Source organism: Chelonia mydas, chromosome 1 (genome assembly GCF_015237465.2).
Source record: "Chelonia mydas isolate rCheMyd1 chromosome 1, rCheMyd1.pri.v2, whole genome shotgun sequence".
NCBI classification, from domain to species: Eukaryota; Metazoa; Chordata; order Testudines; family Cheloniidae; genus Chelonia; species Chelonia mydas.
The window spans coordinates 123,995,597-124,023,322 of record NC_057849.1 but is presented as its reverse complement, the minus strand read 5'-3'; the positions used below and the strand labels follow the sequence as shown (position 1 = coordinate 124,023,322).

The following is a 27,726-nucleotide window of genomic DNA, read 5'->3' as shown; positions in this document are numbered from 1 at the left end:
GGTCATGCCAAGTGTGACTCATCACCTGGGCTGTGTCAGATCCTACTTTGCCCATATTTCCTTTAAACAGTTCTTATTTAGGGTGCGTTGCAGTAAGGTTCTGTGCAGCCATTCCTGGTGTCAGAGAGGATGAAACACTTTTGGCCAGATTTTCCAAAGGGCTTAGCACCCAGCTGGTCTTTGAGAACAATGGGAGCTGTGCTTTTGAAAATCTGTCCCTTTTAAGAACAAACCACCCCAGGGTTGGAACTTGAGTGGCAGTTGTGGGAGAGAGCAGAGAAAGGATCTGTCTCTCTCACCATGGCCCGCAGAATGAAAAAGCTAAACAACCTCTGCTTTGAAAAACCTGCTCCACGCTTTTTCTCCAGAGAGGAATTTTCCCTCAATCCCTTAGAGAAGTTTACACTTTTTAAGGAAGACTCTAATTTGCCTTTATTCCCTCTCTGGCCTTTGTAACATTAGCTTTGCCAGGGCTCTCTTTCTCAGAGTTCCTGCTTCCGGATTTGCAGTGCAGGAATCTGGCTTTCAGATGGGAGTCGGCGAGCAGTGTTCTGCCACTTGTACCGAGGGGTCACACTCGAAGACCTTTCCTTTGTCCAGAAGGTGTGTAGGTCCGGATCCTCTGGAACATGGTCAGAGCTTTGTATTCTTTGTGCCCTCTGCACAGGCTCCCAGGTGTTTTTGAGCCATACTCTGTTTTGATGCAGAATTTTATTTACAGGATGTTTCAAAATAGTAAACCCTAGCCAGTAAAAGTCTGTTTTTCTTGACTTTTGTCTGGCTTTCAAGTCAAATTGCATCTCTTCTCTGCTAGATCCTATCTGCCCTTGTCTCCAATCGTCTGCTTAATCAGAACTGCTGCCTTCAGACGGGGTGGCACACTGTGTCAAAAATAGTGGAAAACAACGTGGGCAGTGTTAAGAAAGGAAAATAGCAATTCAACCCTATTTCCTCTCCTCTTTCCTTCTTTGATCCCTACAAACTCAGCTCTATCCAGTTTGGGATTTGCTGGATTGTGACAAGCACAGATACACTGGGGGAAAGTTTGCTTTCAGTTTCACCATCAGTGGAGTTACTGTGCATTTATAAAAAGAAAAGGAGTACTTGTGGCACCTTAGAGACTAACCAATTTATTTGAGCATAAGGTTTCGGCTGTAGCTCACGAAAGCTTATGCTCAGATAAATTTGTTAGTCTCTAAGGTGCCACAAGTCCTCCTTTTTGCGAATACAGACTGACACGGCTGCTACTCTGAAACCTGTGCATTTATACTGGTGTATCTGAGAGTTTTGCACTCTAGTTACATTTCATGTGACCTGTAGTAATTCTCTGGTTAATTTACTCTTACATGCCCTATTTTCCTCATACATCTCCTTTGTTACATTTGTTTCTATCACTGATTTTCTTCCCTTCTCTTTTCCTGCTGTCCCATCTGAAGGAAAATCTGCAGGTTTAGGGCCAGCAGGTTTAGGGCCAGCAGGCAGTATTCACTCATGTAGTTGGACCTTCTGTGTATCACAGGCTGTTATATTTCACCCAGTTATCCCTGTATTGAGGCCAATTACTTGTGATTATGTAAAGTATAATTTATGTAAAGCCAAAGCATATCTGCCAGAAAGACATCATCATCATTTGATGACCTCTTCCCTTGGTAGTTTGTTCCTATGATTAATCAGCCTCACTGTTAAAAATATGCTCCTTATTTCTTTGAATTTGTCAGGCTTCTGCATCCAGCCATTGGTTCTTGTTGTTCTGTTCTCTACTAGATTAAAGAGCCATGTAATAACCGAGTATTTTCTTCATGAAGGTACATATGCACTGTAATCAAATCACCTCTTGATCTTGTTTTTGATAAACTAGACAGATTGAGCTCTTTTTAAGGCTCTCACTGTGATATTTTCTCCAGCCCTTGAATCATTGTAACCTTTTCTGCACCCTCTCTGCTTTTTCAACATCCTTTTTACAATGTGGACACCAGAACTACGTGCACTATTCTAGTATTGGTCTCACTAATGCTGTATGCAGAAGTAAAATCACCTCCGTACTCCTACTAACTACTCCCCTTTTTGTATATCCAAGGGTAGCATTAGCCCTTTTTGCCACAGTATCGCACTAGAGCTCATGTTCGGTTGCTTGTCCACTATGATCCCTAAATCCTTTTCACAGTCACTGCCTTCCAAGACACAATCACCTGGCCAGCATTCCTTGTTCCCAAATAGATAACTTTGGTATGTATTTGGCTGTATTAAAATGCTTTTGTTTTAAAATGGGCCCAGCTTACCAAGCGATGCAGATCCAGATGAATCTTGCAGCAATGCGTGCCCTGAAATTCTGCATGTGTTGTAATTTTCCCTGTAAAATTCCATTACGTTAAAATATATATTTTTTCTCTCCTGGTCTGTTCCTTTTGCTTGTGGAGCCTATTCCTTCAACCTTTTGTACACATTCCTAGATTGATCAGTTCCTCACTTGTGATTAGACAAGCAGTGCAGGATGCCAATTTCTCATGTAGGCTTCATTCCACTTAGAATTAACTTAGGGTGAAAAATCAGGCCGCCGTTGTGGGTAATAGGAGCCTATACAAGAAAAAGCCCCAAATACTGGGACTCTCCATGTAAAAATCAGGACATCTGCTCACCCTAAATTAACTAGAAAGGACAGTTTGGGGGTCTTTTTAAAGGAGGATATGGTAATGTTTTGACACCACATATGTTCTTTAAGAAACATGAGTGGTTATGCATGCTGTGGGTGAATGAACAATAAAAAAATTGTTGCACATGGTACATTCCAATTCCACATTTCCTTTTTACCCTAGCCTACTCCAACAATACGTAATTAGATCTCACAATGCCCTTGTTCCATACTCGGGGAAATACTACTGAAAGGCCATCATCTCTAGGTATGAGCACAGCAGCTTAGGGCATCCATTTGAAACTGTAGGCGGAATGTACATTAGGCAGCAAAATTCTATTACCCTAGGCAGGAATTTATTTTGGGTTAATAACTCCAGTGTCATCGACAAATATTTAGAGCCTCACGCTGTGCAAAAATTAAGGGCTAACACATTTGTAGATACTAATAAAAGCAGCTTTCATAAAGTCAAACTGCCTTGATTTTAGTAGTAGGAGAGAAGAGAGAGTTATTCCTGTCAGTCCATTTCAGACAAAAAAATGCCTGCATGAATTAACCTGTCATCCTAGGGGCTGTTGTTTTTCCTCCGGTGTAATGTATTACGCTCCACTATCTTGCATGGCTATTACTGTATCACCCTTTGTGCTCTTTGCGGGAGTTCATAATACCAGTACAACATGGTGTAACTTTTAAGAGCTATCTTCAACTGCACTGTGATCAGCAGCCTCCCTTCCTGAAGACAAGTAGTATGAGTAAGTGGAATTCTCAAAGTTGCGTCCAGACCCAAGTTTCTCACATGACAATACACAGCCATGCCAAAAATTATTAATAGACGATTGCATAAGGACAAGAACTTTGCTCTTAAGCAATTCATTGGCTGCAGCTGCATATTCCTTATTTACAGTATGAAGCAGATTTATCTTTTATACCATTGAATTGTTTCTAAATATGCTTTTGTTTCCAGCTTGTTTGTGGGGTGACAGCTATTCTTTCCATACATCATATTTTTGGAGTAAACAACTTGACAGCAATTCTTTAAAAGCTAAAGGCTTAGGAGTGGATTGATATTGGGAGACTCTTTTCTCGTGCAGTACTATAGAACTGCTACTGTTCTTACTCCAGCAAAATTACTGATTCCCTCACCAAGGACTTTGCAAGAGAGAGAAATGTGGGGTCAGGCTCAAGGAATGTAATCTTTAACTGACATTTGGAGCAGCTGAGAACTCTTCAAGAGCTGACCCTGTTCGAGACAGACATACTTAGTATATTAGAAAGTGTGAAAAAAATGGGATTTAGGAGCTTAAGTCAATTTTGAACATAATAACAGCCATACTGGGTCAGACCAAAAGTCCTTCAAGCCCAGTATCCTGTCTTCTGACACTGGCCAATGCCAGGTGCCCCAGAACAGGTAATCATCAAGTGATCTATCCCCTGTCCCAGATTCTGGCAAACAAAGGCTAGGGACACCATCCCTGCCCATCCTGCCTAACAGCCATTGATGGAAACGTATCTATTTCTTTTTTGAACCCTGTTATGGTGTTGGCAACAACATCCTCTGTCAAGGCATTCCACAGGTTGACTGTGCGTTGTGTGAAAAAATACTTCCTTTGTTTGTTTTAAACCTGCTGCCTATTAATTTCATTTGGTGACCCCAATTCTTGTGTTTTGAAAATTTTACCCTCAGACTATAATCCTGGGGCCAGCATGAAAGCCGGGTAAATGGGAAAAGGAATCCTCTCTCCCATGCAGGCCTGTAGTGGGAGACCTTTGCAGAGCTCCTCCACAGAGGCAGCCCAGTGACTAGAGTAACCTACTTGGGAGCAGGGAGACCAGTACGTGGAATGAAGGAACAGATGGGAGGGGACACACAACAATGGAGCCTTTGCCCTTCTGTCTCCTGTTCACAGCAGGCCCTGTGGAGTTTAGCTGTACACCAGAGGTGAAAGTAAGCCAGTATGGCCCGGTACAGCATACTGGTAAGAAAGTGCTGATCGTACCAGCAGGGCCGCTGATGCGGAGCGGGGCAAAAGAGGCAGCTGCCCTGGGGCCCAGCAATTTAAAGGGCCTGGGGCTCCAGCTGCCGCTGCTGCCACTGCACCTGTGGCTGGAGCCCCAGGCCCTTTAAATCGGCACAGGCCAGGCAGCGCTGAAGGGCTGGCAGAGGGATTTTGCCAGAGGCCCCGCCCCTTCTGGGGGCCCAGAGTCGCCCCCCCCTACCTTGCCTGGGACCCCAGCTGCCCTGCATACTGGTAAGTCATTTAAGTTACTTTCACCCCTGCTCTACACCCACCCCTGTATCTAGTTCCCACTTCCTCATGCAGCAGACCCGCTGCCAGCAGCGCTCTCCTCGGCCGTGGAGGCAGGGGCTACATTTTGTCCTAAGTTAATTCAAACCTTGGATCATATTAGCATTTCCATTGTGAACAGTACAGTGCTTCATACGGGTAACGACTTAAGTTGTTTTACTATATTTCAGGAGCTACCTAACTGCTCTGCTGGCATTATGCATATTTCCAAAGACATGTGGAATGAGTGTGGCTGTGGATTCTAAACCCAATATTTTACTGATAATGGCAGATGATCTTGGCATTGGAGACATAGGTTGCTATGGTAACAATACCATAAGGTAAAGGCTCTCTCATTACTATATGTATGTGTTTAATTTTTTCAAGTAGGCTATATGTTTTACAGGCATAAAATAAGAGACGCTCCAGCCCCAATGACTTTACAGTCCAAGGCCCCAGTCTTCCAAACACTCATGCATGTACTTAACTTGATGCATATGAGTAGTCTTCTTGTCGTCAATGGGGCCAGCTCACATACAGTTAAGTCCATGTGTATGTACTTGCAGGATTAGGGCCTACATATACAATTAAAAAAAAGAAATGGGGGAAGGAAGCAACATTATTATTTCCACTCTATCTGAATTTCCTTTTATTTTCTGTCCATTAACCTCTGACTACTTGTTGTATCATTATTATTTACCCTTTGTCTATCTCTACATATATCTTACACTTTACCCATTTCTACTTTTTTTATCTATAAACCTGGCTCTTTCTGTGCTATGCTTTTCCTCCAACCTTCATCCATTTTCTCACTCCTTTCTTCCGAGTACATGAGGCCTCCGCCCACTGGATCCTGTGGGCTGGCACTCACTAATTTACTCATGAGGGATGGCCCACAAGGCCTGTACTCTCCCAGTTAGCCTGGGTCTGTAGCAGGAGCAGAAGGGCTTGTTCCACCTGAAGAAGCTCCGTCTTTTTTATAGGCAATCCCAAAGAGGTGGTAGGGGGTCTCCTCCTGCCTCACATGGCGGTGCTGGGGTTCCAGAAAGGAGCACTGTAGACTTCCTGCCCCCATTGTCCAGATCTGCCATTGGTGGAGGTAGGAAGGTCTATAAGGCTTGTTTCCCTCCTCCTACTGCTGCAGTCCTACCCCCTGGGAGAGTTAGAACCGTATAAAAATATCATTGTGTAACTATATTATTATTTGCTGCCATATATAATCTGTAGTGTCAGCACTGAACAGTAACTGGTTGGCTCACAAAAGCTCCAGATACCTGATAGGAGGTTTTGGTTCAGTGAACTCCAAAATATAGGGTTATAAAAGTGACATACAGTAGAACCTTAAAGATACGAACACCAGAGTTATGGACTGACTGGTGAACCGGACACCATGTGAAACCAGAAGAAACCAATCAGACAGCAGCGGAGACAAAAGAAAAAGAAAGAAAGCAAATACTGTACTGTGCCCGTATTACATCTTAAAGGTAGGCACATTTGGGCTGCCTGTCCTCCCCTCACCCCACTCCCATCCGCGGGGCAGCCACTTACATCTAGGAGTGAAGATGCTGGGTCTGCCAGCCCAAGGCAGCAGGCAGAGCAGGAGCAGCACTGGGATCTGCGTTGTTTTCACACCTTCCCCCTCCCCCGGCCAGGAGTTTGGGGGTGGGAGGGGGTGCTGTTTTCACACACCCCTCCCCAGGCCAGGATTGGGATGCTGTTTTCACACACCCCTCCCCCAGATGGGAGGGGGACAAGCTGTTTTCACACCTCCCTCCTCTGGCCAGAAGGGGACAAGATTGCAGTCCAATGCAGGGAAAGAAGCTCCCTGCAAGAAAGATGCCAGCACTGAGGAGGGGATTCAGCAGCTGCTGGAACCTGGCTTGGAGTGTGAGCTGCTGAAACTGGAGCCCGAACTGCACTTTGTTCAGAGTTACAAACATTTCAGAGTTACAGACAACCTCCATTCCTGGGGTGTCCTTAACTCTGAGGTTCTACTGTAGTCAAAGCATTTGAATGGGAAATCATTCCTTCTATGTTCTGCATCCCACTTACATGTTTCAGAGTAGCAGCCATGTTAGTCTGTATTCACAAAAAGAAAAGGAGTACTAGTGGCTCCTTAGAGACTAACCAATTTAGGTGGTCCATTTCCAGCAGTTAACAGGAACGTCTGAGGAGCAGTGGGGGGTGGGGGGGGGGGGGAATAAACATGGGGAAATAGTTTTACTTTGCTCATCTTAAGTGATCACTCTCCTTACAGTGTGTATGATAACACCCATTTTTTCATGTTCTGTGTGTATATAAATCTCCTCACTGTATTTTCCACTGAACGCATCCAATGAAGTGAGCTGTAGCTCACGAAAGCTTATGCTCAAATAAATTGGTTAGTCTCTAAGGTGCCACTAGTACTCCTTTCCACTTACATGTGTAATTGCAGTAGTTTCATTTTTGCAGACTAAGCTATATTTAAAACCAGTGGTCAGATTTATTCCTGTGTTAACTCATTCAAATCAGTGGAGTCACTTCAGGGATGAATTTGGTCCTAGTTCTCTAGTGGTGAAAGGCTACTCAGCACTGTACCAAACATTCTTAAAGTATACATATAGCATAAAAGAGCAATGCTTCCAGGGAAACCATGTAAAAGCTGAGTTAGTTTCGATTTCTCTTGTAATAAGTTTCATGTATGTGTCCTTCAACTTGCTACCTACTTGTGTTAACATATGCCTCTCTTGTTTGTTCTTTGTAGGACCCCTAATATTGACCAGCTGGCCAAGGAAGGGGTGAAACTTACTCAGCACATTGCTGCAGCTCCACTTTGTACTCCAAGCAGAGCAGCTTTCCTGACTGGCAGATACCCCATCAGATCAGGTTGGGCACGTTTTTAGTGATACAATGCTGTCTATTTAAACAGCTGAGCTCTGGTGATCATCAGTAACAAGTCAACATCTACCAACAGTCCCCAAATAGTGAAATATAAGATACTGCAGTAATTTTCTATCCTAAGTAGAAGAAAATACTCTATTGCTGGTATCTCAGATTCGGATGGTAACACTTGGTAAACAATGAACTTTTGGGGCTGGGGGGTTAACATCATTTTACAAACCTTCAGCATAACCGTATGAAAAAAAGTCAGAGTCACATTTAGGTGTCTTACAGTAGGAGTGAAAAGATGCCAATGTAAAATGAGATTCTTCACATTTTTAGCTTTTACAGAGAATGCTGTGTCCACTTTCTTGTGTTCTGCTGAGCTTGAAAGCTATGGACGAAGGGAATACAGTGGGTTCTAAAGAGCAATGGTCAAGCTGTGACAGTTTAGAAAACCCTTCCCATTTATTTAAAATCTTTTGCAGCGGGTGATTGACATACCACAATAATTTCTGTACAGAGTGGAAGATCCCAAAATTATACAAAAAGAGAGAAATTATTGTATTGTAGGTCAACATTGCAAGGGAGCAAAGGGCTGTTATCAGATGAGAATATCAGCTATTTGATAGACTCTAATTCTGTTTTGACACTATAAAGACACCAAATATGTTAACTTTTAGCTTTTCAAGATATTGTTGACAGCTAATTATTCTTTGTAGTCCTAGCAGTCTCTTGAGGAAGAACTTTGACTTCCCTGTGCTGTTTTGAGTGGTTATGTCTTTATCATACACTCATATCATTTGCAGGCCTTCTAACTACAGAACTATAGAAGTGACTTTTAAGCTGATATAAATGTGAACGCTAGCACAAAATATGTGAGAGTTATAAACTGTGTGGTATGCAGATTTGACATTGGTCTTAGCTTGCCTAAACTTGTGTAAACCAAAGACATGGAGGAGATAAGTATACTTTTGTGTTTAAAGCCTAGGGACTGTGTTTCATTCCTTCCTGCAGAGTGAGGATAATATTTATCTGCCTGATGCTGGTGTCATAAGACTTAATTGATGTTTGTGATGAATTTTGAGACTCTTGGGTGGAGCTCTATCTGGCCCCATTACCACAAGGCATTACTGAGTGTCTTGCAACCTTCAATGTAGGGAAATATTATCCGCATTTTTCAAAAGGGGAATGGAGGCAAATCAAGACTAAGGCCAGAAGGGACGACCTAGTCTGAGCTCCTCTGTATCACAGGCCACCACCACCACCCAGGACCCACACACTAAACCCAACAACTGAAATTAGACCAAATCCCACAGGAGACTATTATGTATCATAGGCAGAGAATAAGAGGGACAAACTGCCCAGTGCCTGCGGCCCCTGCAGTAGTATGAAAAAGATTGAGTGAGATATAGCCAGAAAATTATGGCAGATGACCCACACGCTGCACAAGAAGGTGAAAACCTCCAAAGGTCACTGCCAATCTGACTGGGAGAAACTTCCTTCCCGATTCCTCATATAGTATCATTTTGACCCTTAGCATGTGAGCAAGAACAAGCCAGCCACATACCTGAGAGAGAGAATGCTTGGTGCCACCTCAATGGTTTGCCAAAAATAAGTCCAATGTCCCATCTCCAGCTTGGCCATTCCTGATGCTTCAGAGGAAGAAGATTAAAAAACAAACAAAAAAACCTCCCAACAAAATACACTGGAGTGCGGGTATCCCTTCCTGATCCTGGCAGGTAGCCAGCTGAAAGCCTGAAGCATGAGCTTTAGGAAAATAAGACCTAAACCAGATGTCAGTCCCAAGGTTGTTGAGATTCTCCTACCATCACAAGTAATTCTGTCAGACAACTGCACTCATAAATCTGTCCAGCTCTTTCTTGAAAATAGTTAAGTTTAACTGCAACTCCTATTGGAAGGCTGTTCCAGAACCTCACCCCTCTGATGGTTAGAAACATTCTTCTAATTTCCAGACTGAATTGTTCATGGTGAGTTTATATCTAACTGTTCTTGGGCTGACATTGTCCTTTAGCTTAAATAGCTCTTCACCTTCACTATTATTTACCCCCTTATGTATTGAGAGCAATCATATTCCCTGTTGGCCTTCTTTTTGCTAGAATAAACAAGCCAAGTTTTTCCAGTCTCCTCTCATGAGACAGGCTCTCCGTTCCCCTGATCATTCAATTAGCTCTTCTCTGCACCTGTTCCAGTTTAAATTAATCTTTCATGAACATGGGTGACCAGAATTGCACACAGTATTCCAAATGAGGTCTTGTCCAATGGCGTTAATACTTCTCAATTTCTACTGGAAATGCGTCACCTGTTACGTCCTAGGATTGCATTTGCCTTTTTCACAGCTACATCACATTGGTGACTCACAGTCATCCTGTGATCGACCTCACACCCAGGTCTCTCTCCTCCTCTGTCGCTTCCAACTGATGAGACCTCAGCTTGTAGCAGAAATTCTTATTATTAGATCCGAAGTGTGTGATGTTGAATTTAATCCCATTTATATCACTCCAGTCTTCCAAGTCATCCAGATCTTCCTGTGTAACATTCCAATCCTCCTCCGAATTGATGATGCCTCCCAACTATGTATCATCAGCAAATGATCATGATTAGCACACTTCTATTTTTTTGTACCAAGGTCATTAATAAAAATATTGAATAAGATTGGTCCCAAGACTGATCCTTGAGGAACTCCGCTAGTAACCTCCCTCTGGTCCAATAATTCACCTTTCAGCTTGATGCCTTCTCCCCTTTTAGACAATTCCTCATCCACCTTACGATGCTTGTACTGATCCCCACCTTCCCTAATTTAACTGAACATTTCCAATGTGGTACCATGTCAAATGGTTTGCTGAAGTCCAAGTATATTATATCTACTGCACTTCCTTTATCTAAAAATCACTTATTTTCTCAAAGAACAAAATCAGGTTAGACTTGCATGATTTATCTTTGGCAAACCCTTGTTGTGTTACATCCCCTTTACCATTTACCTCCATTAATTTAATTATTCTGTCCTTCACAATTTGTTATAAAGCCTTGTATACTACTGAGGGCAGACTAACCGGTCTGTAATTGCCCAGATCATGTATTTTTCCCCTTTTCTTAGCTATAAGTACGATGTTAGCAATTCTGCAAGTCACATGGTACTACCCCTGGCTAGATAGAGCTGTCTGTGACAGAGCAGTGAATGGAACCCAGGCTTCCCAATTCCCAGGCTAATGCCCTAAAGCATGAGCCATCCCTCCTCTCTGATGCAAAAAACAGTGCCAAATATTATTTGTTTATTGTCTTGCTCTGTCCTTGACCCATTGAAGCACTTTGATACCGCAATAATGCATGTGGTGCAAACACATACATTAGTATATAAACAATTTGGGACTGCTACATTTTATTCTTATGGCCCTGATCCTGCAAGACTTATGTGGGTGTGCTTTATGCTCCATGAATAGTTCCACAGGTTCAAAGTTAAGTGCATGCATAAATCTTCTATGCAGTGTCATTATAGCTGTGTTGGTCCCAGTACATTGGAGAGACAAGATGGGTGAGGTAATATCTTTCATTGGACCAACTTACACTGGTGAGAGAAACAAGCTTTTGAGCTAACACAAAGCTCTTCTGTCTCACTCACCAACAGAAGTTGGTCCAATAAAAGATATTACCTAACCCTGCTTAAATCTTGGCAGGAGTGTGGCTTAAGCAATGAAAACAATGAAAAATCAAGCAGAAAATGACTCGGTGTATTTTGTTATGTCCTGCAGGCATGGCTTCCAGTAACGGGTATCGTGCCCTGCAGTGGAATGCTGGGTCAGGAGGACTCCCTGTAAATGAAACCACTTTTGCCAAGGTGCTGCGTCAGCAGGGTTACACCACGGGACTTATAGGTATGTAGGAATATGTTTTATCGTGAGTTGGCACAGGAATGATTACCCGGATGTTTGGGAGACTGTTTGGGTTTTTATTTTCTCTTAACTGTCTGTCAGTCACAGATGTGTAGCCCCTGAGCAGGTGAAAAAAATACCTAATAGATGCAGGTGTCTATATTAATAATAGTAGTAATAATACCTTATAGACTTTGAGGCCAGAAGGGACCATCGTGATCATCTAGCTCTTATATAGTGCTTTTCATCAGTAGATCTCAAAGTGCTTTACAAAGGAGGTCAGTATTATTATCTCCATTTGACAAATGGAGAAACTGAGACACAGGACTTGCCCAAGGTCACCCAGCAGGCCAGCAGCAGAGCCAGGAATAGAACCCAGATTTCCTGAGTCATCATCCAGTGCTCTATCCATTAGGAAACACTGCCTCTCTGATATTTATGATAACTGTACACTCATCCTATATTGTAACAAACTAGCACTGTTTAATATTTGTAGCGTGGAAAGACCTAGAGACTCCCAATTGGGGCTTGTGGCCCTAATGTGGTAGGTGCTTTACCCACGCATAATGAAAAGACAGCCCCTACCCCAAAGATCTGACATTCCCATTGAACATTTAATCATCTGAATCCAAGGGAGCATAAAATCGGAGAAGTAAAATATGTCACAAGAAGTGGCATGGTTACAATGGTTAGAACAACTGAGCTTTGTACTAGGTCCAGGAGCCTTTCCAAAGCTTAACAAAACTCTCTCAGTGCTTCCTTTGAGATATATTTATATACACACAGAGACAGAGATAGAAATCCAGCAAAGGAAGGACTTTAATCATTTCTTTTGGCTTTAGAGGGGGAAAGGGATATAGAAATTAACAGCAGGTAGGTAGTACACAACTGGCTATTATAATATGTTCGCCACTCATAGGTAGGTAAGCCCAGCTGTGTTCAGAAATAGCTTGTTCTGCCTCTGGATTATTAAGTAGCATTTGAAAATGTGAAGTACTATCCAAGTGTGTGATGGTATAGCATAGAAGTCAAGTCATTGGTACTGTTTGCCTTTGTAACCCCTAATGATAGGTGAGAAGAGCAGGTGCTTTTTTCTGAGGAGGAGGTCTGAAGACTAATCCAGGAATTTATTTATTTACCGATCACAGAATAAAAGCAAACAATAAAAGATGAGTATGTAAACACACAAGCAGAGATGCCAAAAAATCCGAGGACATGAAATCACTTGAATTTGCTTATTGACGAATCATCACGAAAAAGAGAATGTTTTGATTTTTCATCAGAATATTTTTGTGCTGATTCGTTTAGGTGAATTTCACCCTTTCCCTGGACTGTTCCATACTTGCTAACCATTACCATCAAACTTTTTCCTTAGCAAAGGTTATTTTTAACTCAGTCTTACCAGCTCCCGATACAAACTCAGTGACCACTTTCATTTTGGCTGTTGACTCTTCCAGTGAATCAAAATGATCCTTCTTCAGGTAGCGGTCTGCTTTTTGACACCAGTGGAAGATTCCTCGCATCTTGTTTTACTTGCTCGCAAGATGGATTTTGATGTGATTTAGTGTGCTATTCCACCTTTGCCATCTTGGATCTAAAGTTTTTGAGACTCGTGAACCTTTAATACGTACCCAAATATGTGATAAACCCACATTTTTTAAAAAATTAAAAAGTGAGGTAATGGAGGAACCAAATTTAGTATTAACATAGTTGCAAACTTCATTTGCTGCCTCCAATGCCCGGGGTCCTCTCACCCCCATTAGTGAAATTTTTCTGGCGAACCCCCAGTGACGTTCTGCCAACCCCCAGTAACGTTCTGCGAACCCCAGTTTGGGAACCACTGGTCTAAGGTTAATCCCAGCGTTAGTGGAACTCGAGTCAGCTGAAAACCTGGGGCTTGAGTATTTACATTAATTCTTAATCCTGTATTGACAATTTTCTAATCTGGGCTTGAAACTGGGGCTCTGGCATCTACACCGCAGCACACAGCCCCGAGTCAAACCAGCCATATCCCAGACTCCCTAGCGCCCTCCCCAAATGTGGTTGCTCCACCCCTTTGACTGTGATGCACTGTGGGAAAACTTGACTGTCCACCTTGCATGTTAGAGGAAGTTTGAACAGCCCGCCAACACAGCCTGCCGAGGACTCATTATGGCCTGTGCGCTCTGAGCTACTGGAGCCAGCCATGTGAAGGAGGTGCCTTTTGAAGAAACTTCTCTTGCTTGTGCTTTCACGCTTGTGTCTGGAAATGGGCAGAGCTTCTATGAGACACTGGTGGACCTTTTGGTGGCATTTTCTGACCCACCAAAGGCACCTGACTGATTTTATGATAGAGCAGGAGGAGGCAGAGTACCCAGTCATGGCAGATGCTGGCTGATGCTGCTCACTACACTCAGTGTAGCCTCTGATTGCCCCCACGTACACCGGCGCTTCTGACACAGGGTCACACGCACAGGCCGGTGGGATCACATCTGCATGCAGAATTGGGATGACCAGCAGTGGATCCAGAACTTTCGCATAAAGAATTTCACATGATGAATTCAGGGGCCAACATGACTTCTACACGGCACCATCCCGGCTGACTAGGTCATCGTGCACAGTGCCCAGCACTCGATCAACCCCCTCATAAAATGGGCATTTGGCTGGCGAGTTACCTGAGGTGCAGTTCTGGTCCCTGGTCTTCCGGCACTTGCTCTTCAGCCTCTTAATCCGCTCCCTGCCTTGCTCACCAGTCCAGAAGATTTGCAGCGCTGCCAGCTTTTTAGCTATCTGCTGATATGTGGGATAATTCCAGGTAGTCTTACTAAAGTCTATGATTTTACTGGCCTCGCACCGGAGATTCACCAAAATCTGGCTGTGCTCCCATGATCATTAGGCAGCGTGCTTTGCAAAAGGCTTGTTCTGTTCAGTTTCTGTTGCAAACACAGAAGGTTCTTTGATGGTATTTGCAGCTTGGTGGTCAGAAGACAATGGAAGGTTTAATGCTGACTTGATGAGCTGCTGCTGCTGCTTCTCACCAAAAGGGGTGGCTTCCATTTTCACTGCAAGTGACTGGCAATTGTTGGGATAGAGAGGACAAAGGAAGTTGGCCCATGGAATTGTAGGATACTTTTGGCAGACTTACAGGACGTGAGTTAACCAGGACTGCCTCTACACTGCAAAGCAATAGGGCTCTAACTCTGGATCCTGGCTTGACAAAGGCTCGGACCTTCTAGCTCCAGACGGTCCTAGGATCCTAGGTCTGAGCACGAGTCTGAGAGATTTGTATGTAGATGGAAGGAGGATTTGGACTCAAGCCAGAGTCTGAGCCCAGGCTTACGTTGCAGTGTAGACGTCCCCTTACTAGAAGCTGTGTTCATTTTATATAAGCTGGAAGCAATTCTTTGTGCATATCAAGTCAACAAGAAAAAAGTTTGCAGTGCTTGCAAATTCATCTTTCATATTTCTTCTGGATTCGTAATAAGAGGAAAATCAGGCATTTTCTGTTGGAATTTGGGATTACTGGTTTATACAGAAGAAAGAATAGAGGATTAGATACTGGTATGGGTCTGACAACCTGAGAAGACTTATTTGGGGAGGAGGCTTATAATGCACAGAGATTTTGAAATTAAGTTTAGGTAGACCATTGCATGTGGATTTATAAATCTCCTTAAATACACTTGGACATAGGAAATGTTTCTTTGTTTAGGATTAAGCTCTGAGTGCTTGCCTTTGCAATCTTAAAAATGTTGTTTTAACATCTTTTTTTGTGGGTTATATATAAAATATATATAAACTGAATCGTACATTGCCATATGCCAAAATTGAAAGAATAACTGGTATTCATTTTGGGGGAAGAGTTACATTTACAGCAAACTAGTGGCATTCCTTTCACTTCACATTTATTATAGCCTACATTTGTAGAAAACGATTATTTCACAAATGTTGGTACATGTGTTTCCTGTAGTATGTTTCAGTATTCATTTCTTATATGGCTGCATAGATGCAGACTAATGTTTTTTATAAAACAAATCCCTTCCCTGGGTAGCTTAGTCTATGGCCCCAGAAACCCCAACAGAGTCCACAGAAACTTTTATGCCAGTATGGAGTTCTACTGGCTTCACTGGAATTGCACATAGGTGCAAGAATCCACCTATGAAGATCTCTTTTTAGATTCAGGGCCTGTGTTAAGACAAGCACAGTAAAAGACTGCAGACACAGGGAGGGACTGAAATCCATGGTTCTTCTTCCGAGTCTTGCACAGCAGGCACCTGCATTGCAGGGCGTGCTAACTCCATCTTTTACAAGTGCTCTTTAATGTTCTAGGCTGGGAGTTTCAAAGGAACCTAGGGGATTTATGTGCCCAACTGCCATTTAAATGGGCACTTAGCTCTCCTAAGGCTTCTGTGAAAATCCCAACCCTAACAATTGCCTTTCTTTGTTTATTTAACTTTCAGGGAAGTGGCATCAGGGTATGAACTGTGAAGCCCTCAATGATCACTGCCACCACCCTTCAAACCATGGTTTTGATTATTTTTACGGCATGCCTTTTACTCTCCTAAACAACTGTCAGAAAAACAAACCTCCCGAGTTGGATGCAGCCCTTCAAGCCAAACTCTGGCTTTGCACTCAAATAATTGCCCTTGCTGTGCTCACAGTTATCATTGGAAAGCTTACTGGCTTGATTTCCACCAGCTGGAAAATAGTCGCCTTCTTTGCCTTAGCTGGCTCTCTTTTTTTCACTTCCTGGTACTCCAGTTATGGATTTGTGCAATATTGGAACTGTATCCTGATGAGGAACTATGATATTACTGAACAACCTATGAAGTTGGAAAGGACGGCTGCCCTCATGCTTAAGGAAGCAGTTTCATTTATTGAAAGGTAACTAAAGGCCTTCCTTTTTTCTTAAAGGAGACGAGATCACAGGAGTGTTTTTAAGATCCTTGGTGCAAGTGGAGTTTTTTGCATAAGCTGTTAATGTCTCTGGATAATTCTTTTTCAGATATTTTTGAAACACATAAGAAATTTCTGCCCACAAACACATTGCTCACTGACTTGGTTTCTGGAGCCAAGAAAACATGTATGAATGACATGTTAATGGGGAGAGCATTTTGAGTATTGACAACAAATGAGTACACCACGGATTCGACTTTATTTCAGCAATCCTGGATCTGGAACTACCTGGAGCTTTTCAAATAGGATAGGGTTTAACCAGGTGACATATGTGACCAAGGACTTGTTTTTCAATTTTTTTATTATTTACAAAACAACACTGTGTAGCTTCTCCAGCTATCAGCCCAACTCTAAAAGATTTTTTCTAACTAAATCTATCTCTTCATATTTATCATGAAAGAATGCTGGGCCAAAGTCCATGGTATCATCTGAGGTGTAAGTCTTCGCAGAATTGGGATCACCTTGTTAACCCATATGGGTGGGATTTTCAAAAGTGCCAGGTGATTTAGGCTCATAAGTCCCAGTGAAAATCAGTGGGGTGCATGCTCCAAAATCACTTAAATGCTTTTGAAAAGCTGTAGTGAGAGAATAAGTAATTTTTATGGAGATCTTGTGATGGGCTGCAGCCTGATGGCCCATACTCTCCATTGTACCAGTGAAGAGTGGCACCATTACAGCACAAAACTGCTGCAAATAAAACATGCTCTTTGGCAATCACTTATATTTTAGGTTTCCATTATTGTTCCCCCTCCCCCACACACACACTACTAGCCTGTCATCCCCTCTTTTAGCTTTCAGGCTGCTCTTTCTCTCTTGCCAGCCCCCCATCTCTATTAATGGAGGGCTGTTTCTGGTCCAGCGCTACATAATCCAGCAATTCTCCTACAGTGGTTGCCAGGCTGTTCTCTCTGTGGCTTATATTGCTCTTACTCCCTTTCAGACATCTTTTTTTTTTTTTTTAACATAAGAATATAGACTAATTAACCATAGTAAATCTGACTGTTTGATCTATTTGGTCAGGTATCCTGCCTCCTGCAGTGGCTCATCCCCTTTGGTACTCATCTGGAAGGGAACAAACTACAAAAAGCCCCATGAGACATCCAGATAACTGTACTGTGCTATACATAGCAGATAAAACTTCAGGTAAAAATTTCAGAAGTGCTTAAGTCCCATTTTCAAAAGTGGCATAGACACTTAGGAGCCTGTGTCCTACTGACTTTCAGTGAAAGAGTTTCAGGAGGAGTTAGTCAGTGGTTGGCAACCTGCAGGCTGCATGCGGCCCATCAGGGTAATGTGATTGCAGACCGCGAAACATTTTGCTAACATTGACAATCCGCAGGCCTGGCCCCCCGCAGCTCCCAGTGGCCGCGGTTCGCCGTTCCCAGCCAATGGGAGCTGCAGGAAGCAGGGACATGCTGGCTGCCATTTCCCACAGCTCCCGTTGGCTGGGAACGGTGAACTGCAGCCACTGGGAGCTGTGGGGAGCTGGGCCTGCGGACCGTCAACATCAGCAAAATGTCTCACGGCCCGCAATCAGATTACCCTGATGGGCCGCATGCAGCCTGCAGGCCGCAGGTTGCCCACCACTGAGTTAGATGCTTAACTCACTTAGGCACTTTTGAAAATTCCTCTAGGCATCTATTTGCATCTTTAGGCATCTAAATACTTTTGTAAGTAAAGGTGCCTAAATTGCTTTGAAAATTGGACTTAGAAGCCTCAGTCATAGAGGTGTTTTTTAAAAATTTACCCTTCCTAACTACATGTGATACCTTGAAGTCTGACATTTATTTCTGCCTAACTGTTCCATTATCATGTGTCCCTCTTTTTTCTTTCACCCAGTTTACAGCCTTCCATGGTGCCATGCTCTCTCTTTCTCTTTATTACGGAGTGGAAAATAGCTAAATTTTGTGTTGAGGTAAAGCCCTCTTGTGAGGAGGTTCTGAGATTGTTCTCACTAGGGAAATTGTTTTGAAAATATATACTGTTTGGTGCATTGTAATGCAAACCCTTCTGGGGAGAGACATTACCCCCCAAAATAGCTAGTGTCATCCATTGTGCACATTATGAGACAGAATGCTCTGGATGGGCCAAATTAAGGTCAGTGGCATTATGTCAGGATGAATATGGTGCTAGTTATAATGTATGTGTGTACATGTGTGAATGTGAAAGCTTCTAGAATTTTCCAAGTGCACAACAAAAATATTCATTTAATTCTTTAAGAAACAAGCATGGACCATTCCTCCTCTTCGTTTCCTTTTTACATGTTCACACACCCCTTTTCACCACGGAGAAATTTCTTGGGAAGAGCAGACACGGCTTATATGGAGACAATGTAGAAGAAATGGATTGGTTGGTGGGTAAGTGTCCTTTATGAAAGAGACTTTCTTTAAATGTATCAGTGTAAAAGTGAAATACTGATATCGACCAAGCTTTTAGAGTCTTAAAAGCTATTGCCAGGGCTCTGCAAAGCTTTAGTGTCCTGATCATTTTAATTAGATCTTGATCTTTTTGTTTGATTCATAGCAAAGTTTTGACTGTTTTTCTGTCTGTCTTTAATTTACAGGCAAAATTCTTGATGCTATTGACAAGGAAGATTTGAAAAACAACACATTCACGTATTTTGCCTCTGACCATGGAGGACAATTGGAGGCTCAAGAAGGAAAAACTCAGCTAGGTGGCTGGAATGGCATATATAAAGGTAAGAAATATGTTACGATTTCTTTTAAGATTAGAAATGCAATAGAAAATTAATTTGCTTGACTAACACTGATGGGCTCAATGTGAGTTGGGTTCTACTCCTGGTCCTAGCACAGATGTCATGTGTAACCATGGACAGCAAACTGAATCTCTCTGTGCTCCATCTTGTTTCTCTGAAATGAAGGTATTAAACTTGCCTGTCTCACAATGGTATTGTGAAGCTTGCATAACACCTGTAAATCATTGTGAGTTTCTTGGATGGAAGGCTTCAGAGAAGGGAAAAATATTTGTATTAAAATAGTTATTAACTGATCTTTTGTAGAGAGCGAGGGAAAATCGTAAGGAGAAGTGGTACCAAAAAAAGCTTTCTTCTTTGTGTATACAAACTCTTGACATTCACAAGCTTCAATGGCATTTTATGGAATCATTCCTACTAGACAGTAAATGTGAATGATTTCCATTCAGTCAGACAAATTCAATTACGGTTACTTATTGTACCCCAGAAACCATAGATACATGGGTAATCAGAACAGAAAAGGAAAGGAAGAGTGTGCTGTCCCTCACAGTGAGAAGGCAATCACTGCACGGTTTTGTTGCTTTCAGTATACGCTACACAAGACAAATGCTGATCAGAAAGCATGTAAATGTTTTCATTTTTCAAACTGCAGCTTGTATTAATTTTGCAACCTGGCCTGACTTCTAGTGCAGCACTGGCCAAGTACACAGCCAGGGGCAAAAACTTGAAACTGTGACTCCCTGAGCTGTGAAAATTGTGTTCTACTGAAAGGGAGAGTTTGCCTGCTTTCAGAGAGGGGAAGGAGAAACTTTTCCTAGCTCCTGGCTCTTCCTTATGCAGCTGGACTGTAAAGTGGCTCTGATTGCTGCCATTGAATGGAAGCAGTACTTTGGTGAATGAGTCTGATGGGATTTGGAGGGCGGGGGGAAACAAGGTTGCAATGGCGAGCAGCGAAAAGACATGGAAACCTGATGGCTATATTGGGTGTACCCAACTGTACCACAATACACATCTTTTCTTCAGCACATAGGCAATCTGAGCATTCTGATGCTTAATCTGTGTAAAAATCTTATTCTATCTATATCTGTCTTATTCCTGTTTACAGTGTGGTTAGGGAAAAACATTTGACTGAAAGTTCAAATAAGGGTGTATGATAGCTTTTGTATTATTGAGATTCATGTTTCTGGTCTTGAAGTTCTTGGGTAACTTTTTCAAAACCACCTAAGTGACTTTGGAGCCTAAATCTCATTTTCAAAAGTGAAATAGGCACTTAGGTTTTAGACTCCTAAGTGACTAAATCCTACATGCTGAGTCACTTTTGAAAATGTTAGCCCATGTCTAAACGGAACCAATCTGTACTGAAACTCTGAATTAAAATGGGGGATGAGGCTCTTTACATGCTTCTTTAAGACATATTTCGTACCCTTCAGTCTTGTGTGTTCTCAGAGTGTTTCCAGTCTCTCCCTTTTTGCTAGGCCATGGGGCTATTTGGTGTAGGCTCTCAAAAGTTTCCTGTCGCCCCATTCTGACCCTACGTAAGGATGTAGACTAACAGCTGAGTGCAGGAAGAGCTGTGTGAGGGGAAAGAGAGAGAAAATTATTGCCGAAGAACATATATTTGAAAGCTTGCTTGCCCATTTTCCCATCTATCCCAAGCTGCAAGTCATTGCAACAGACATTAATTACACACACCCTCCCAGTTTGAGGGTGTGTTTGATTTTTACTTTTTGAGTGATTCTGTGCATCCCTCTCGAAGTTTATGAAATCAGAACTTAAGCACGGAATTAAACCTTAGCAATATGCTGCTGCCATCTGTCTCTAATTTCATGCATAAGTCTAATGTCTGTTAATGAGTCATAACTGTTATATGTCACTTTGCTGTAGGTGGAAAAGGCATGGGAGGCTGGGAAGGAGGCATCCGTGTGCCAGGGATACTTAGATGGCCAGGAGTCTTTCCTGCTGACACAGTTATTGATGAACCTACAAGCCTTATGGACATTTATCCCACAGTGGCTCACCTGGGTGGAGGGATAGTGCCCCAGGACAGGTATGGAGACAACAAAGTATATTCACTCCCTATATCTGTAACAACAATATTGCTGCTATGCTCTTGCTAAACTTTACATTCATAGTGTGGTATGCACACTATGGGTTAGAGCATGTAGTGCATGGGGGTAGGATAGTTGTCAGAACAAGGAAACCCCAGAGAGTATGAAATGAACTATTTAAGGGTATGTCTACAACTGCAATAAAAACCCTGCAGCTGGCCCATGTCAGTTGACTCGGGCTCGCAGGGCTCGGGCTGTGGGGCTATAACATTGCTGTGTAAATGTCTGAGCTTGGAATGGACCCCAGGCCCTGAAACCCACCCCGCATGATTCTCAGGTCCCAGGTTCTAGCCCAAGCCCAAAAGCCTACAGTGCATGCCTCAGTGGGTCACATCTGAGAACACCAGATTCAGGATAAACTGCTGAGAAATAGAAGCTGGACTCATCCCCAAGCTGCTGGTTATTCAATCATTAGATATTCCAAACCAGTATCAAAAGTAAACTTCTGTCTCACCACACTGGTTAAAAAGAAGTCAAAAATGCAGTCTCCTTAGGCATTTCAGCCCTTATTTCACCACCCAGACACTAGACTTTATGATGAGTGGTTATTGAAAACCAATTTCATTAAACAAAGGGTTCTTCTGATCCCAAGAGATCAGCCACATACCCAGATCAATATATAACTCAGATCCTACCCAAGAATCATACTGTTGCCAATCCTTTAGTATCTAATATCTAAATGTTTGTTTATTTATAAGAGAAAAGAAGGAGAGAGTTAAAGTAGTCAATTAAATTATATACATACATTGAAAAGTTCTTGGATCAGGTTTGTAGCATTGATATTACAGACTGCTGGCTTGTAAAGTCTCTGGTAACTTCCAAACGACTGGAAGGTCCTCAGTCCCCTGGTTGGAATGCTCCTTTTAGTGTAAGTCCATAGCCCAGAGATCAGAGCAGGAAAGAGGCAAAATGAAGATGCTTCCAGGGTCCTTTATACCTTCTCCCATGTGGAGGGACTGCTCTCAGTCTTAGTTTGTGGAAAATTAGAGGCACAAGGTGGAGTCCAGGATCACATGAGCTTGTCACATGCCTTTGCATGTCTTGATGACTCATAGGAGCCATTACCCATATTCTGGCTAAAGCATCTACAGGAAGGCTTACCGGGTGGGAACAAGCTTCTTCTGTGGCCCATTGTGATATTTAAGTGTTCTTTAATGGGCCATCACCTTGAATAGTTCATTCACAATGTGCTGGCCAGACTGGACGTAAATTACCTTGTGGGTGTTATCCCAGGAGCAAACACATCTGAAATCTAGATCTATGTAGCCAATATTCATAACTTCAGATACAAAATGATACAGGCGCATAAACAGGATAATCCTACTCATCAAATCATAACTTTTCCATTTACACCTTACGTGATATACTTTGTATAAGATTTGTTGCAACTGTCCAACGAGTGGCAATATTAATTATATAAACAGTCATGCTCTAGTCATACAGCACCACAGTGCAATTTTACAGCCCCGCAGCCCGAGTTCTGCTTGCCCAAGTCAGCTGATAGGGGCCAGCCCTGGGTGTTTTATTGCAGTGTAGAGCTCTGAGTGGGGAGGCCATCCCCCGAGTGCCACACTGCTCTTAATTGCAGAAGTGTCAGAAATATACACGCCAGGGTAATATTTTCAAAAGCACCTAAGTGCCTTAAAAATGGGACTCCTAAGTTACATCGGAAAGAAAAAATTATTCGTCAGTGTTATTACAAGAAAACTATTAAATACTAATTTAGGCCCCAAATCAGGGATGCACTTATGTGCTTAAATCCACCCCTGTTCAGGAAAGCGTGCTTAAGTGCTGTTCTCTTTAGGGATGCTTTCCTGAACAGGGGTCTTAGTTTTCCATAAGAACTAATTCTTTGTAAAAACTGTTTGTGTACTATTCAATAGGATAAGTCTGAATTTTTGTTTTAAAAAGCATTTTATTTAGGGATTTACAGTATTCGCTTAACTTTTCTCTAATAGCTGTTCTAAATGTAGGACATGTTCAGCAGGGAAATTATATACATATAAACATGTAAACCATCGGTAGATGTAGTGCCAGTGGCACTAAGAATTTTTTACTGCAGAGTGAGTAATAAATACAATATTTATTGTCCCAGTTTGGTGACTTCTCTTATCTCCATCACATTAGGGTAGTTGATGGCCGGAACCTGATGCCTTTACTACAAGGAAAAGTTCAACAGTCGGAGCATGAGTTCATGTTTCACTACTGTGGGTCATACTTACACGCGGTGCGATGGCACCAAAAGGACAGTGAGTATAGACATTCTCCCCATGATGGATACAAACTCTAGCAAATATTTTCTCCCCATAGGAGCCGTCATCATAGCAACCACTAACTGATTTTTTTTTTTTTTTTTTGCAATAATACTTAGGCCAGGTCTACACTGGCAACTGAATGACAAAACTTTTGTCTTTCAGAGGTGTTAAAAAAACACACACACCCCGAAAGACAAAAGTTTTGCCAACAACAAGCACTGGTGTGAACAATGCTTTGTCGGCAGGAGCGCTCTCCTGCCGACAACGCTAATGCCGCTTTTTTTGTTAGCAGGAGAGCCGACAGACAGCAGCTACACAGCTCGACTTTTAGCGGCACAGCTGTGTCACTAAAAGCTGCATAGTGTAGACATAGCCTCAGTGAAGTTGTAGGTGCTTGGCCCAAGTTCTGCGGAACCTGTGGATTGACTCCTGAGGTTCTTGGTAAGTCAGAACTGTCATGGAAGTTGTAGCGATGTCTAATGCCAGCAGGAGGTGCACCACAACAAAGGACTCTTTGCAATCAACATAGAGAAAAGATGTAAGCGGCAGTTTAATGAAAACCCCTACTGTACCATCCTACAGACGTTTTCATCTCCACAACATCTAGTGCTTTCAAAATCAGTATCTGTTCTGAAGGACTTTAAGAAGCCTTGTAACCTTGTGTATTTTCGTTGGTAAATGTCTTTGTATTCCTTCAAGGAGCACTCTCAAATACCAGAGTGCTATGTTATACTCATCATTTAGTCCCTATATCTGATTTCTCTCCTGGCAGGTGGGGCACTGTGGAAGGCTCATTATGTGACTCCAATATTCCAGCCAGAGGGTGCTGGAGCGTGTTACGGAAGAGGAATTTGCCCTTGTTTTGGGGAAGGTGTAACCCATCATGACCCTCCTTTACTCTTTGATCTCTCCAGAGACCCGTCTGAGGCCAAACCTCTGTCTCCTGCCACTGAGCCCCTGTTTGACACAGTAATAAGCAGAATAGAAAGAGCTGTTCAGGAGCATCGCCAGACACTGACTCCAGTCCCACAACAGCTCTCTTTGCACAACATTATGTGGAAGCCCTGGCTGCAGCCGTGCTGTGGGACATTCCCGTTTTGCTGGTGTGATAGAGAGGGTGACAGTGCACACCCTGCTCTGTAAAATAGGTGGTTGTTCATAAAACCCTGCAACTGTGAATGCTCTGGTGCAGTCAACTTGTAATAACATCATTTCTGAAAAATCATGTTTCTTTTGGGCCAAATTATACCTAAAATATGCCATTCCACTGCCCTCTCTCTCTCTGGGGAGCAAAGAGGCCTTAAGTGAGGACGAGGGGGTTATGGTAGCGCTTTCTCCCATTTACTCTCCACTACCAGCTAGGTGCATAAAGCGCACTCCATGTACACATGGAATAGTACCTGGAGAGACTGTGCCTTCCAGTATGTATTTAGGAGCCTCACTTTAGGCACCCAGGTCTGAATATTTTGGCCATAAGGCATCCAGGCACAGTGGATTCTGTGTTACAATTACTTCCGTTTCCCAGCACATCACTGCCTCGCAGAGGTATAACTCCATTCTCTGTTGGGCGTTTACTATAGATAAATATTTGAAACCGTCAGAGAGATATACACAAGAAAAAGTAAAATTGGCTTAGGAAAGAACCGACTGCAATTTTTCAACAGCTTTTGAACAAACTACGGCTTTAACTGGATAACAGTAAAGTTAAATATTCATGCATGCCAGAAAGCAGAATATTGCTCTTTAAGATTTTTTTTTTATTGTCATTTGCACAATCATTACTAAAAGTAGCTTTTGGTTGGTGAGCAAAGGGTCCTGTTCTAGTTTGTAGCTGGCAGTTTTACTGATAAATGACGCTAATAAAAATGTATAAAATAAATAAACTTACTTTATATGTTTACAGTCATCTTGGGTAAAGAAGTATGGTGATCTTGGTGGGATTTACCACTTCAATTAGTGAACAAGAAAAAAAATCATAGTTTGGAGAAATCTACGTAATGTAATATAATAAGCAAATATCTACGTGAATGAGGTGCTGTTCAGTAAAGGATTCAGCAATACTTGGTCAGTTTCATCCTTGGTGTAACTCCATTCAGATTCACCGGGACAAATTTGGCCCATGGCTCCTGCTGAAGTAGAAGCCTGTCATTTTAGTGCCTAGTTTGATCGCCATGGAGGACTATGGTGTCTGCATGGTGTATATATGTGCAGCCACAGTAACTACTTATAATAAGTTATAAGTTATTATTGTAACTACAGTACCTAAACCATACAGGGAGCTGCATTGTTTTGCCTGCTTGTAGGCATTAATTCTGTTACCAATTGCTGTAGGAAGAATTTGGGACTTGAAAAGTGATTTTTACATATATTTTTTTAAGATTTAGGACTGATTAGGATCCTGCAGACATGTGGCTCACACATTTCAATTGATTGGCAGAAAAGGAACAGAATAGAATGTTGTCATGCTACAAAGCGAGGAAGGAAATTGCCTTATTCATCTCAAAAAGGTATTAAATGAGAAACAATTTCTATATATTCTTTCCCATTCCTGTAGCATTCCAATATTGAGTTTTATTATTGACTGTTGTGATCAATATATGTTCCCCAGTAAATAACTTGTCAGATGAAAAACTAAATTTTTGAATATCAGAATATACTTCTGGAAGTTAGATGTGTGAGGGGAGAGGAGGAGGGAAAGATGACATAAAGCACACAATGACCCAAAATTCAACCATAGCTGCTGACTGTCTAAATTTAATAGCAGATGGACAGCAGCAGCTGCCTTAACTAGTGGAGCCACCATCACAATCTTTGCTTTAATAGAGCTTTTGTAGATCATGTTCTGAAGAAAACACGGCAGGCTCAAAAGGTATAAAAAGAGTAATTGAAAGGGGAGGTTAGGTCAGTGTAATAGAGAGAGACATGAGGCCTGGTAGAAAAGGCCTAGTGTAAGGTCTCAGGCCTAAACAGAGTCAAGCCCTGCTAATATAAAGCAGAATTAGCAAGAGTCAGGCCAAGTCAGGCCCTGCCCTGTTACAAAACATGCCTACTTGCAAAAATACAAACCTTCCTAAGAAGTGCTAGGCACAGGACACTCACGTAAACACATTCCGGAAGGGTAATACCAGAACACCCCAATATAAGGTTATGGTATAAACACACTCCCTGAAGATGGCACGGGGACACACTGACCCCTTTTAAAGAATAGGCCAAGATGACTGGGTGATGGATAGAGATGTTTTGATCAAACCAACAGGTACAAGGTAAAGGGTGGTAACAAACCACGTCATTTGTTTGTATCAGTGTGTAAAAGAGGGATTACAGGGGGTATGTCTTTGTCCAGCTGAGGGGGGAACAGAAAGTCTTGCCATTCACTGAGCTGAGTCCACTGCAACGCGCATACGTGTGCTAGTGTAACTGTAGACATTGATTTATTGACAATAAACCTGATCGAATACCTCCGCCACTGAATCAAGTGTGTGGTCTCTTTGGGGCATTCAAACAAGGTCTGCTGGGCCAGCTATCTGTGCAGAGCCGGCACAGCACACAGAGAGAACAGACACGCACAGCCAACAACTGACAACAGCCAGTATACCATTACAATATTGCACTTGCTGATAAAACATCTTGGGTGAAATCCTGGCTCCTCTGAAGTCAATGCCAGTTCAGAATCTTTGTCTTAGCATACGTTCAGTAACTAATTGGTGAGTAATGAGAGACAGTCTGATGCAAGTTGTATAGTTTAGAAAAATGCACCCTCTCCTACAAATTAAATATTCAGTGTTGTTGTAAGGTTGCCAGCTGGAGTAGCATTGGCTCATCTTAATCAGTGATTTTTATGCCAGGATTGAGGGACTCATACTAGAAAAGTGGAGAGAAATCTGAGCCACCACATGTAATGGGGACTCGTGGCCACTGTGGTTATTGAAAGATGCACAGTAGCACCTAGGACCCATGCTGCCAAAGACTGCATCAACATCATCTTTGAAGCAGTGTAACATTTCCTTTGAAGCAGAAAACATACCATCCTCCCACAAACAAGAAATAATTCTCCA

General features: G+C 42.4%; 1 protein-coding gene across 5 annotated transcripts; it reads left to right on the top strand.

Annotated features, from left to right (window-relative positions):
• Window positions 1-499: 499 nt before the first annotated feature.
• LOC102942532 (arylsulfatase D) lies at window positions 500-26,715 on the top strand. Of its 5 annotated transcripts, none has more exons than XM_027825605.3 (10): window positions 500-603; window positions 5,106-5,255; window positions 7,658-7,779; window positions 11,544-11,666; window positions 16,100-16,523; window positions 18,816-18,952; window positions 19,159-19,293; window positions 21,193-21,355; window positions 23,544-23,665; window positions 24,444-26,715. In XM_027825605.3, exons 1-10 carry the CDS (start codon window positions 530-532, stop codon window positions 24,812-24,814), a joined length of 1,821 nt encoding a protein of 606 aa, XP_027681406.2. In that variant the 5' UTR covers window positions 500-529; the 3' UTR covers window positions 24,815-26,715. The 5 variants fall into 5 exon arrangements, with proteins under 5 accessions (XP_027681406.2, XP_043393694.1, XP_043393698.1 ...); XM_043537759.1 differs by having other exon boundaries at window positions 530-675; XM_043537760.1 differs by lacking the exon at window positions 500-603 and adding an exon at window positions 4,324-4,605.
• The last annotated feature ends 1,011 nt before the right edge of the window (window positions 26,716-27,726 follow it).

Coding starts and splice junctions, on each gene's coding strand:
- LOC102942532 (XM_043537759.1), top strand. CDS start 530: ATGGGAGTCGGCGAGCAGTGTTCTGCCACTTGTACCGAGGGGTCACAC. Junction 11,667..16,099: donor TTACACCACGGGACTTATAG/GTATGTAGGAAT, acceptor TTTAACTTTCAG/GGAAGTGGCATCAGGGTATG. Junction 21,356..23,543: donor GGGATAGTGCCCCAGGACAG/GTATGGAGACAA, acceptor CCATCACATTAG/GGTAGTTGATGGCCGGAACC.